General features: G+C 37.3%; 3 protein-coding genes across 3 annotated transcripts in view; 2 read left to right on the top strand and 1 right to left on the bottom strand.

Annotated features, from left to right (window-relative positions):
- LOC145227791 (bridge-like lipid transfer protein family member 3B) overlaps positions 1-1,381 on the top strand; it is a gene marked incomplete in the record, with an annotated part of 23,171 nt that extends 21,790 nt beyond the window's left edge. Inside the window, 1 exon segment of the mRNA XM_080092700.1 lies at positions 49-1,381. Within this exon segment, the coding sequence (XP_079948826.1) occupies positions 49-117 (69 nt within the window).
- A 280-nt stretch (positions 1,382-1,661) lies between these two features.
- LOC145227792 (exocyst complex component 4-like) lies at positions 1,662-5,309 on the bottom strand. The gene has a single exon (XM_080092702.1). The coding sequence runs from the start codon at positions 4,796-4,798 to the stop codon at positions 1,886-1,888; it is 2,913 nt and encodes a 970-aa protein (XP_079948828.1). The 5' UTR covers positions 4,799-5,309; the 3' UTR covers positions 1,662-1,885.
- A 1,246-nt stretch (positions 5,310-6,555) lies between these two features.
- Positions 6,556-9,807, top strand: LOC145227796 (mitochondrial 2-oxoglutarate/malate carrier protein-like). The gene is made up of 8 exons (XM_080092705.1): positions 6,556-6,694; positions 6,766-6,918; positions 7,165-7,292; positions 7,768-7,937; positions 8,137-8,227; positions 8,338-8,437; positions 8,523-8,574; positions 8,771-9,807. Exons 1-8 carry the CDS (start codon positions 6,633-6,635, stop codon positions 8,927-8,929), a joined length of 915 nt encoding a protein of 304 aa, XP_079948831.1. The 5' UTR covers positions 6,556-6,632; the 3' UTR covers positions 8,930-9,807.
- The last annotated feature ends 2,128 nt before the right edge of the window (positions 9,808-11,935 follow it).

Below are 11,935 nucleotides of genomic sequence, written 5' to 3'. Positions count from 1 at the left end.
GTTTAAATGCCTAAGATCGATAAATATCTAATTTTTTATTTTTATTAGGACGATCTATTCCAATCAGAAGCAGACAGAAAAACACTAAGAAATCAACTTAAAAACTCAATCAGATGAATTCCATTCCAAAATGTTGCAATGCTGGGGTTCATAAGGAATTAGCACCTTGGCCTTTGAAAGCCAGTGTCTACCACAGGATAATGCTTGTGAATTGTGCACCATAATTTTGATTCTGTTGACAGATTTGGATGCATTAGTGTCTTGATTTAGATCAGGGATTCCTATTATTTTATTGGTCAGCCCCCTTTCGAAATTACCAACCAATTTTGGCACCTATTCTGTACTTTTTGGAAATAGGCAATATTTCACAACCCAAATTATTTACTCATATTGCACCCCCTGGAAATATGTCCGAAACCCTTAAGCATTATAGTAAAGTTTTTCAACCTAGTTGTCTTACAGTGTTTCACAAAGTTCACTAAAAAAGAAAAAATGTCGGTACCTTGTTAGATATTATGTACCAACATAAGTGTTAGTTGATAAGCAATGCTGTGATATAGCATTGTCCCATGATGTGAATTTACATGTCATTCTTTCTGTGCAATGTTTAGTTATTCTACTGAAAGCATATACATGCTATGTTCATTTCATATCTTACTGTGTTGTAATGTTGCTTTATGAGCCACACTTGTGATATGTTACAGGTTTGCCTAAAATAACTTTGTATCTGGTGCTTCTAACAGAATTATGCATGTGGGAAATTAAGAAGTTTACCTTAAGGAATGATACTTAAATTTACAGAGCCTAATGCAGGGGTGGGCAACCTGTCTTTAGTGATGGTTGTGCGGCCCGCAGAGACGCTTGGATTTCAAAATTAATGGCAAACGAGTCCAATTATTACATATTTTTGAGCCGATTAATGCGCCTGATGCTAGTTTTTTGTGACCTGGCAAAATGTGGCTAGAATCAAATACCAATTACACTTGTAGTTAAGCAGATTGGGTAAGCAACAAAGCAAAACCACTTTGTGTTATACACAGGTGCGGCCCGCGATCCAATTTTGACATTTATAATTGGACCTCACAGTAACAAAGGTTGCCCGCCCCTGACCTAATGCTTATGCAACAGTATGGCTGGTAACAAAATGGTCTGTGAAAAAAAATTAGGCTAATTTTGAGAAACTTGTTATTTGATTGTTTTGTCCTGTTTATGTTGGTTTTATGGCTTATGCACCTAATTCCCTCCGTTTCAATTGCAAGCCATAGACAATTTTCTATGCTTCGTTCTGCTGGTGCATCTCGTTGCGTGTTATGAAAATCAACATGATTTTTTTGTTACTTTTTAATTTAACTTGTGCAAAATACATGAAAAGATTTTGTGATTGATTGCAACAAGGATAAGTCACATTAAACACTTGTTGGTGGATTAAGTTGCCTTTAGCAGGTACTACAACAACATTATTGTGTGCATGTATTGAGTTGTATGACAACAAAGAAACAGCACGACTGTTTTGCACTGTGGCTAATCGTGTTAATTTACATGTCATATTCCATGAAAAACTGATAATGCAAATAAATATCAAGTCTTATGGATGTGGAAACCCAGTATTGCTGTTTTTAAAGTCTATTCTGGAAACAGATGACACAAAAACATTGTTAATGTGTAAATCACAAAGCATTTAATCATATATTGCACGATAATACGGTGTTGAAATATGGAATACCACAACAAGACTATAAAAATCATCAGAAATAGACCAAGGTATATTTGAAACTGATTTTTGAGCAAATTTTATAGTATTACAGGCACCAGCAAGACGCTCTTGAATACAAATGTACATGTTTTATGCCATTAACAATTCAAAGCTTACATAGCTAAACAGTTATTACTCAGCCGCATTTTGTTTCATCTGTTCTGCAAATTCCCGTTTGTATGTTTGCTCACGAACGATACCACGAAGCTTTTGTGCTCTCGACATCTGTACACTATCAGTCCCCGAACCCGGCTTGCTCCTATGCAGTAGATTCAAGGCTTCCATGTAGTCTTCTTCACAGTAACGCACCCCTTGTTCCACCACCTGGACTTGTAGATCATCTGGCATGAGATACAGCATCTCATAGAACTGGCGTGCCATATCAAGATGCGACTCTCGTGACAAAGTGAAGTTAGTTAGGCATTGCTGCAAGGTAAATATGTTTCGGCACATTTTCTTGATCCCTGCTGAGGAAATACGCTTGATGTGTTTTGCTCCGCCGATTATAATAGCTGCAATCTGGTGCCCAAGTCCATCAAATATGTACCTGTACTTAGATGTCTGTAACGATGAACTGAGATTTTCTTCAGCTGCCTGCAAATCTTTCACAAGTTTAGTGATTTGGAAGTCGTGTTCCATGCTTTCAAGGCCACGAATGTCATAATTACTGTTCATCACCATAGGTGTAAGATGGTAAAAACAGCAAAGCCTTAGTTCGATGTGTAGACAAAGTAGGCAAATTTCTGCCATCCGAACATAATCTTGTTGCAGGCTCTTGAGCATGTTAAGAGTATCCATTGGGGCATAGGTTGTTATCTTTTCAATAAACATCTTCAGTTGCCCAGAATACCACTCAAGACTTTCATGTAAGCAAGCAATATCTTTCAAACTAGTTGGGTCTTCAACAAGTGAATTTCTTCCAAGGGCCTCTGAGCCTTGCCTATCCATAAAAAAGTGGGCCTCTTCCATATATGCATCCTTCAGTTGTGCTGCTGTTGGTTGGCTTGAACTTGACAAAGCCTTCCAATTGTCAAGTCTTCTTATTGCCTCATTTACGTCGGTTTCACGGACCCAAGAGGCACTGACAATTCTTTGATCTTCAGATTCAGGTTGTACAACTCCTCGGTATGACTGTATGGACATTTCCTTGTATTCTTGAATCAAGGAACACGCCATGGTAAGGAAATGGTCATGGTATGTATCTAGGCTGGTTGTTAGATCGAACAGGAACCACATACACTGGTCTGCAACAACTGCACTTTGAAGCAAGCTTTTGCCTTTAGCAATATTTTTCTGCATGCTTGCATCCGCCAAGACTTTCAGTGGTTCGGTTACTTTTAAAGCAGCATCAAAGTCCTTCTTTAACTCATATTGAATTTGCCTGATGAATACATCCTGGACGTAGTCAGTGATGTACTCATGTAGTGAGCACTTTCTGCCTTCTGGGTAATCAAGTGAAAGCTCAATTTCAGTGATAAACTTTTTCAGTGGTCCAAAAATTGTAGTGATGTTCCTGGGGTTAGGCTTGCAAACTTTCTGATTAGACAAGACATGGTCCATTAGTGGAGAAGTGGGTCCACTAAGTGAGTTAGTTCGTCTTTGTGCCCTCTGTTCCCTGAGATAGGTGTTCATCGATATGGCGTGAGAAGAACCATCAAATCGGAACAGCTTTGCGACTCTTGGTCGGCTAACTCTTTTTCTTGTGAAGTGCGAAGAAAGGCTTCCTGACTCAGAGAAACCCAACTGCTGTGATGCAGCAGAAACATTGTCAGCATCCAAATATTCATGAAGTAGGATGTGCAGTACTGACTGAATTTTCGCCCATACATCCTCAATTTCATAAACCTGCACTTCAGTGTGGGTTTTGGCAATTACTTTGCGTATACATGATAGTATGTGGTAATGAGCATTTACCACACAATGGAACTTCTTGAAAAGTAACTTGAGCAACTCTAGCAAGCGTTTAGGGTTGTCGTCACTCTTTTGCTCATCTTGGAATGCCATGTCAGTTATTTCCACTGTGGTGTGTGTGACCAGTGTGTTAATGTGCCTATCCATTCTTGCTTTGTTGGCCTCAACCATTTCTGGAAGTTTCTTGAGACAAGATATGGACTCCACCAAAACGGTCATCAGCTGAAATGGGTCATCATTTGGGTTTGAATCAAGATCTTCCAATTCAGTGACTCCTTTGCTGAACTTTCCAATCTTTCCTTCTTCCTCAATGGAATCTTTCCTTTCCAGTTTGGCAGGTTTATTTGTAGAAGCAATCTTTTTCTTGCCAGGGTTGTTGACACTGTTGATGTAGACCTGTTTGTGCAGCTCGCTGATAAGTGTTTCATGCATTTGAAGTTTTTTCCCGAGCAGTTCATTCCTAATATCATGAAGTGCTTCCACTTGCATGAGTTCACCATCCAAAGATGTCAGAGTTTGGGTGAGAAGCTCGGTAGCATGTAGGTAAAACTTCTTGCCGAGAAAACCTTCGATCTTTTGGGGAGCCTGCTTGACACGCTCTATTTGATCAAGCAAATACAAAACCTTTTTATGTTCAACTCCTTCAATCCACAGTTTTCGCAGTTCATCCTGTCTACAGTACATTAGTGACTTACACTGTTGCAAATCATCTTTCACTTTTTTTATTCTTTTCCTGGATTCAGAAATGCGATCACCGATCTTTCCAAACTGCTTGATCGAAACTGCAAGCTCCTCATAATTATCGGCAACGAGCTCATCAAGCTTTTCATCATTTTCGGTAAATGCCTCCTCAAGTTTTTCCTTCTCTAACTCTCTCTGATGATCATCTTCGCTGTGAGAAAGTATCCGAATTGTGGACATCAGTAGCCCAGATGGATCACGGATAAAACCAGCTCGTCCCACACCAGCCATTCCCCCTGAAGTAGAGGCATTTCTTTTATTCCAGTTTGCTGTGTGTGCAGACGGAGCAGCAGGACTGTTATCAAATGGATTAGACATAATTCTGCTAAACCTGCTTTCAAATGTAAAAAGTATTTGGTGAATAAAATATAATGTGGCTATTGCCAGGACCATAAAAATTTAAGTACAATGTAGTTCACACAAAAAATGAAACAATTAAAATCAAAATTGCATATTTTCACAAAAATGATTTTTTGTTGGTGTGCCTAAAATAATGACAACCAGAAAATAGAAGAGAATATAAAACAGAAAGTGTACATATTAAGTACAATAATAGACAAAATAATTAGTATGTACCAATATTTGATTGCTTGTTAAAACATGATTTTGTCATTATTAAAATGTGTTTTACCATTTTTATGTTTAAAATCAGAATTGAAACAAAACAACATAAAAGTGTTTTTGTTAAGGTGCAGTAACTGCTTGGACAATTGTTCGTAAGTAACTCAATATCAAAACCCTGCAAAACAAAATTTAATGCAAAACCAAAAGATTTGAAGATGAAGGTAGCAAATGCAAAACAAAAACAACACTAATACTGATGTAAATTAAGTTACTTTATACTGTGTTTTTGCACATAAAATTATTTAAAAACAAAACTTGGTTGTCTCAAAAGATGAGTTATGCAGGCAGATCTAGTTGGCCGTTCTCAGGCTTTTCCGAAACCAGTTCCTTTAGTTTGTTTTGTTTATTTAAAGCAGACGTTTCATTCCCACCTCCAATGCATTTTTGGTGAATAAAAACTCTTGGGACAGTTCTAGCACCCGTCATGTTTAAAAGAACATCTTGTATTACGCCTTGATCGGGTCGTCCTGTTAGTGATACCACATGGTACTTAATGCCATTAGAGTTAAGTGCACGTTTAGCTTGAATACAATAGGGGCATGTTACTTTCGAAAATATAACGACAGTGTGTGTTGATATTGCCTCCTTGATAAATTCCTCGGCTTCTTCTTTCGTGTCATACGTTTTGCCTTGAAAACTGCCCATTTTGGCAAGTTCAAGTTCAAGTTAACAGGAAAGAAAGTACAATTGAGTGCAAACAAAGTAGATATAGGTTTTCGCTCACCAAACAACAAACTCAACTTAACTTAACTCAATAAATGCAGGATCGCAAAATCGCTGTAGCGAAAAAAAATCAGTCATGCATATCATCAAAGATTTTTTAGACATGTAGTTGTGCAAAGAAGTCGGCAATTGTTTTTCTAGCCGAAAACATAGTTTGCAAAGTACACAGATAAAGTTGCGGCTTGTGTGCAAAATTGTTTTGTTGATATTTTTCACTTTGCGGGTTGATCAACGCATAACATATTTTTCGGTTGATATATAAAACTTTTTGTTAGTTTTTGTTTATTGGTTACCCAGCATGTGTTTGAAGCTTGCAGGCAGTACGGAAAACGTATGTTTTATTTACTCTATACTCTCGTGTAAGAACGTAACGTTTTGTGTCAATAGTAGTAAAACGTGAAGTGCAATAAAGCTAGTATTGACTGATGATAAAAAGTATAATTAGTTCCGACACCATGATAAAAAAGCTTATGCAAACTTGTTTTATAGGTGTAGGCGACATATTGGTAAAAAACAATCAATTGCCTCCAATAAAAGTAAGACCTAAGGTCAGTTAAACCGGATTCATTCAAGGTCATAATATTTTGTAAAAGTTATAGGGCTCGCTGTGCTAAGGCATGAGTGCATAGGATTTTTGCAAATCAATGCACATTGATAAGCTGCAGACAGTGCACACTGTTCGACCAATAAGATCTCATAAGTGGTGATAAGAGTCAAGTGATAAGTCGAATTGACTAGTGTAGCGATCGAATGCAGCTTATCGATTACTGACTTGATGTGTTTACAATTTACATTGAACTTATGAAAAATCTTTTCTTTCCCAAGTATACAATCCTACAAACCTTCATCTTATACTGGTTAAGTTTTTGAATTTTTGATCATGTCTAAGCAACAGCAAGTAATTCCGACTGGTGTGAAATTTTTGTTTGGTGGGTCTGCAGGGTAAGTAAACTCTATTAAGATGCAACATTCTACCTTTAAATGTACACTTTACATGATGATTTTTTTTACAGAATGGGTGCCACGTTGTTCGTTCAGCCACTTGATCTTGTGAAAAATCGACTTCAATTAAGTGGAGAAGGTGGTCAACAAAAAATGTACAAAAACAGCTGGGATGCGGTTACCAAAATTCTCAAGAGTGAAGGAATTGTTGGAATTTATAATGGGTAATCACACCATGGTAATAATTGTCAAAATCATACAACTAAAGGTTGTTTAATATTGTACCCCTCATACTCTTTGAAAAGCATTATGTTTATGTTTTGCTCTATTAGTTGCATATAGTAGTGTCGAAATAACATTTGAAACATGCTTAAGAGAGAACAGTTCGATAGTGAGACTTACTGAACAAAATTTCACACTTTTATGAGGATGGACATATTAACTTTGAATGTTTTCGATATAACTTTCAGATTGTCAGCTGGTCTACTTAGACAAGCAACATACACAACAACAAGACTGGGAGTTTACACATATTTGATTGATGCGTTTTCATCACCTGATGGAACACCACCAGGGTTTTTCAAAAAAGCCGGCCTCGGTAAGTGGCAATCTGTGTTACAAACAAATCACTGTAATTGCATCCTAAATCCCAAACTGTACCTCCTCATCTGTTAAAATACTCCATGAAATTATCAGTAAAAACCTGGAGAATGTTAGTTGGTCAGTATTGTTTACTGCCTAAAACTGAAATTTCTGTGGAACCCCTCCCTCTTTCCCTAACACAGGTGGTCAGATTAGATGCCAACTTGACTGGTTACACCAACGTTTCCCCTTAGTCTTGATGTGCTAACACGCCAATCTGACCCTCCAATGTACATGCCACATAATGCTTTGTAGTAATGATAGCTACAGTGCGTTTACCAACTTTCCACCAATTGTGTCCTTGAATTTTGTTGTGCTTTATATTGTATTAACATTGCACAGCTATTTCGGCAAGGTGAATATTATAGCACCATTGTGTTACTGTAACTTGTTTCGTCCAGCAAAATAAACTCAACTCAAATTGGTTGCAGGTATGACAGCAGGGGCATGTGGAGCCTTCGTTGGAACCCCAGCAGAGATTTCACTTATCAGAATGACTGCGGATGGAAGGTTACCCCCTGAGCAACGCAGAGGCTACACAAGTGTTTTTAATGCATTGTCACGTATGATAAAAGAGGAAGGACTGTTTACATTATGGAGGGTAAATAAAATTGAACATAAAAGTAAATTGTACTAAATAAAATTGAACATAAAAGTAAATTGTACTAGTTAAGATAAACATAAATGTATAACTGGGATCAACCCTGAAGCATCTATGCAGACCAGCGATGACGACGAACTCATATATATATATATGGGCCTGGCATACTGTAATTTGTACAAAACTATTGTTTTTTAAGGGTTGTTTACCAACTATCGGCCGTGCTATTGTTGTTAATGCAGCTCAACTTGCTTCTTATTCCCAAGCAAAACAACAGCTTTTATCTACTGGTTAGTATTGAAAGTCAAATCATTATGGTCATTTGAGATGATAATATTTGTTTACAAACCATTTTAATAAAGCAGTGCTAACATAATTAAGTCTTTTTATTTTGTTTCAGATTATTTTAAAGATGATATATTTTGTCATTTTGTTGCAAGTATGATTAGCGGTCTAATTACGACTGCTGCCTCTATGCCGGTTGATATTGCCAAAACCAGGTACGTTATGTGTGCATTTTTGACTAAAGTAATATCTTGGCATACACAGTTTCATGTATGTCTTGTATAATAACCTTGTTTGCAGAATACAGAACATGAAAATAGTGGATGGCAAGCCAGAATACAAAGGAGCTTTTGTAAGTAACAAAGTCTGTGCGTAAAGGATAACGGCGCAATACTGCAGTTCAAAAATTAATTATTTTCTTGTTTTGAAAGTTAACAGTAGTACTTTTTGTTTTTCTTGATGACTTAATTTTCAAAAAAAAAAAAAAAATATGTCCATAGATTTTTGTGAACAAATTACTTTCATTTAATTTTTATTATTTTCTGCAGGATGTCTTGGGAAAAGTGATTCGCAATGAGGGCATTTTTAGTTTGTGGAAGGGTTTTACACCATACTATTTCCGTCTTGGTCCGCACACTGTTCTCACATTTATTTTCCTTGAACAAATGAACAAATTCTACAAGAACACCTTTATGACAAGGAACTAATCATGATTAAAAAAGGTTTAATTTATTTAAATTAGCCATAGTGTCTCCTAAACTTAAGGGGATAATTTTATTGCAGTTTTCTAAACACGTTTTGGTGCCAAACACAGTGAAAAGTACTAAAAACTTGTTTCTTCAAGCAAAATAAATCTCTATTATAATGTCAGCAAATAGGTTTGTTTGTTTGATATAGAATTTGTTTTTTTACTATGCCAAATTGCCATCCTGAATTGACCCAGCATATTCTGTAGACACCCAACAGTGTAAGTTATTCTGTTCCAATTTCATGACTGTACTGACAAACATGGTGCTTTCTATTCATGTGTCCAATAAGTGCTAGTAAAGCCCTAAATTTCTGGTTGCAAATTATATGTTTTGAATTTGCCAAAGTTAAGTGCATGGTAGCAAACTATATTGCTTTGCAATGGCAGTTTAAAAGATCTATGTTGAAATGTTGCATGGGTGAAGAATCTGCGCATATGCTTTAAACATCGTCTAAAGTCACTTTGAGCGTCTGTTTCCTTTCCGTAGATGATTGGAAAACGGAAATGCCTGTTGGAGTAATTAAGGGGCCATGGTGTATCAATTAAGCGCTCTATATGCTGAAACTGATTACATGTTTCGCTATTAAACTTTTGCCGTTTTTCAAATTCGCAACATTGACTTTATTTGGATTCCTAACATTATTTTAGTGTCTTGAACCAAAGAGTGGGAAAAACAAAACACACAATATGCCTATTTTTGAAACCTTGAAAAAATATCTGTAATTTCACCTGCTCGTTCAAAACTTTGGTTATTTGTCGTATTACGATCATGGTATTCTTGTGTGAAACTATAGCTTGAAACGCGGAGTATTACTAAATTAAAAACAAATACATTTTTGTCGTTGTAGAATTACCTAATTAGAATAGTACAGCCATAGCTCTTTCAATGTGATCTTGTTACGTTGTACGTGTCGTGGTTCTTTGTTTTACGAAAGTCTAGCTAGCCGGACTTTTCGGTTGGAATGAGTTCAGTTCATTTCGCTTGGTGAAAGAAATCATAGCCACACAACAGCACCAAGACGGAAATAGCTGCGCAACGTTGTAGGACGCAAAACAGTGGATGGCACAATTGGTGGATAACGACTGAACGCGCTGCAGCTACTCCGTGTTATAAACTGTTTTGTGATTGGGGCTCACCAGAGAGTGAGATTGGCGCATTGTGAGTAAACACGACTGGGTTCGGACTTCAGTTGAAATAAAACAGACTTCATACTCGGGCTCATTTGTGTCGCATTTTTACCAACATTTGGGCCTATTTTTTTTAATCTGGGTCGGGTTTTGGGCTTGTAGTTTCCGGTTTGGGCTCCGAATTCTGTCCCGCTTACATCTCTTGTTGATCAGAGCTACTCTCTATTGGACGAAAGTCTCAAATACAAAATCACGCACACAAAACAATGTAAAAAGAGAAATCGTACAGTTAAGTGCGATGATAAAAACATTTGGCAACATTTTTTTTCAAACAGCTTCAGAAAAAAAAAACGTTCAAAAAATACTACATAACAATGTAGCCTACTAACAAACAAAATACAAATCTCTTCGATCTTTCAAATGCCCATTTATCAAATATGAGAATTTAAAGAAATTGTAATTATTTCATGACCAAAATATGCCAAAAAACACGAGTTGAACGTCAAAGAATCCAAACAAAGGCGAAATAAAAAATGCATAATTTGCCAATATCGTTCCTTACACCAAACGCTATAGGCGAGGGGGGTACAGGACGGAGCCGCGGGCCAAATTGGGCCTTTCCTTTGTTCAAAATGCCATATGGCAGGGGTCGGCAACCGTTTTTGCACTGCGGACCGGTTTGAAACTAAAATTTTATATTACGGACCGGCCTTTAAAACCCACAAATAATAATCAGTACTGAAAACTAATGACAATTATTACAACTTTGATTCAAAGTGAACCTTGAGCAAGTTTTATGCGGCCCGGTAACAAACTCCTCACGGACCGGCACCGGGCCGCGGACCAGTAGTTGCCGACCACTGCCATATGGAACGTATGTTTTATGTTATTATTGCGTTCTATAAAGTCAAAAACTCGATGTTTTCGAGGCGCATTTGAGGGACAGTTTTTAATCCGTTTATTATTCTGTTTAGAGTTACATTTGTTTGGTTGAATCTTTACTGAAAGAAGTGTGAAATATTTGACATGATACTGGCAGTTAAGGTGATGCAGGGCTAACATGTACACGAAAATATGTCTTCGTATCTCCATGTTACAGACTATACACACGTTATCACGATTTCATAAACACAATTTGAACTGGTAGCACAAAGGTAACAACTAAAAAGAAACCTACAAACGTTAGAAAAAGTACCAGCTAGGTAGGTAATGTTTTGCGCCTCGGTATTGGTGGGGCTTCTGCACAGCCGTTTTGTTGTCTTATCGAATGCATTGATATATAGCGGTCTTCTGCCAGATCTTCTTCTTGTAGCACTAGTTTAGGACTGGTTTCTTCACAGACAATACCCTCTCTTGGTGGAGTTGTCGGTGGCGTCAGAGGTGACGTCACGTCGTTGCAAGGGCCCCGAGTGAAACGTTTTATCACTGGCTTTTGGCTGTGCAACATTTAAGGGTAGTTAATTATTTCTTGCAAAAAAAACTAAGAGAGGGAAGTTTTTTTTTATATTGACCTATTTAAGTCGGTTTACATTTTGACGATCAGGCATCAAATAAATAACAAGAACTTTGTTATTGTTTTTTACAACTCATCGAAATTTATTACAACTCCTCAGTCACCTATCTCTGATTTAGTGCAAGGTATGTAGTGATTTTGCGCAATAAAGCGCTCCCGCCTAGGGGTGATAGTATGAGCAATAACACAGTACGCATTCGTGTTGTGTATAGCCCGGAAAACAAAACCCTTTAACCGGCCACGACCAGGTGGTTACCGAACGCTGGCTCAAAGGCACTATAATCTATATCATTACCACTGATGGATAGTTGTTCGGTTAGCTGC

The sequence above is a fragment of the Phallusia mammillata genome, chromosome 5 (assembly GCF_965637545.1).
Source record: "Phallusia mammillata chromosome 5, kaPhaMamm4.hap1.1, whole genome shotgun sequence".
NCBI lineage: Eukaryota > Metazoa > Chordata > Ascidiacea > Phlebobranchia > Ascidiidae > Phallusia > Phallusia mammillata.
This window is presented reverse-complemented; position numbering and strand designations above follow the sequence as displayed.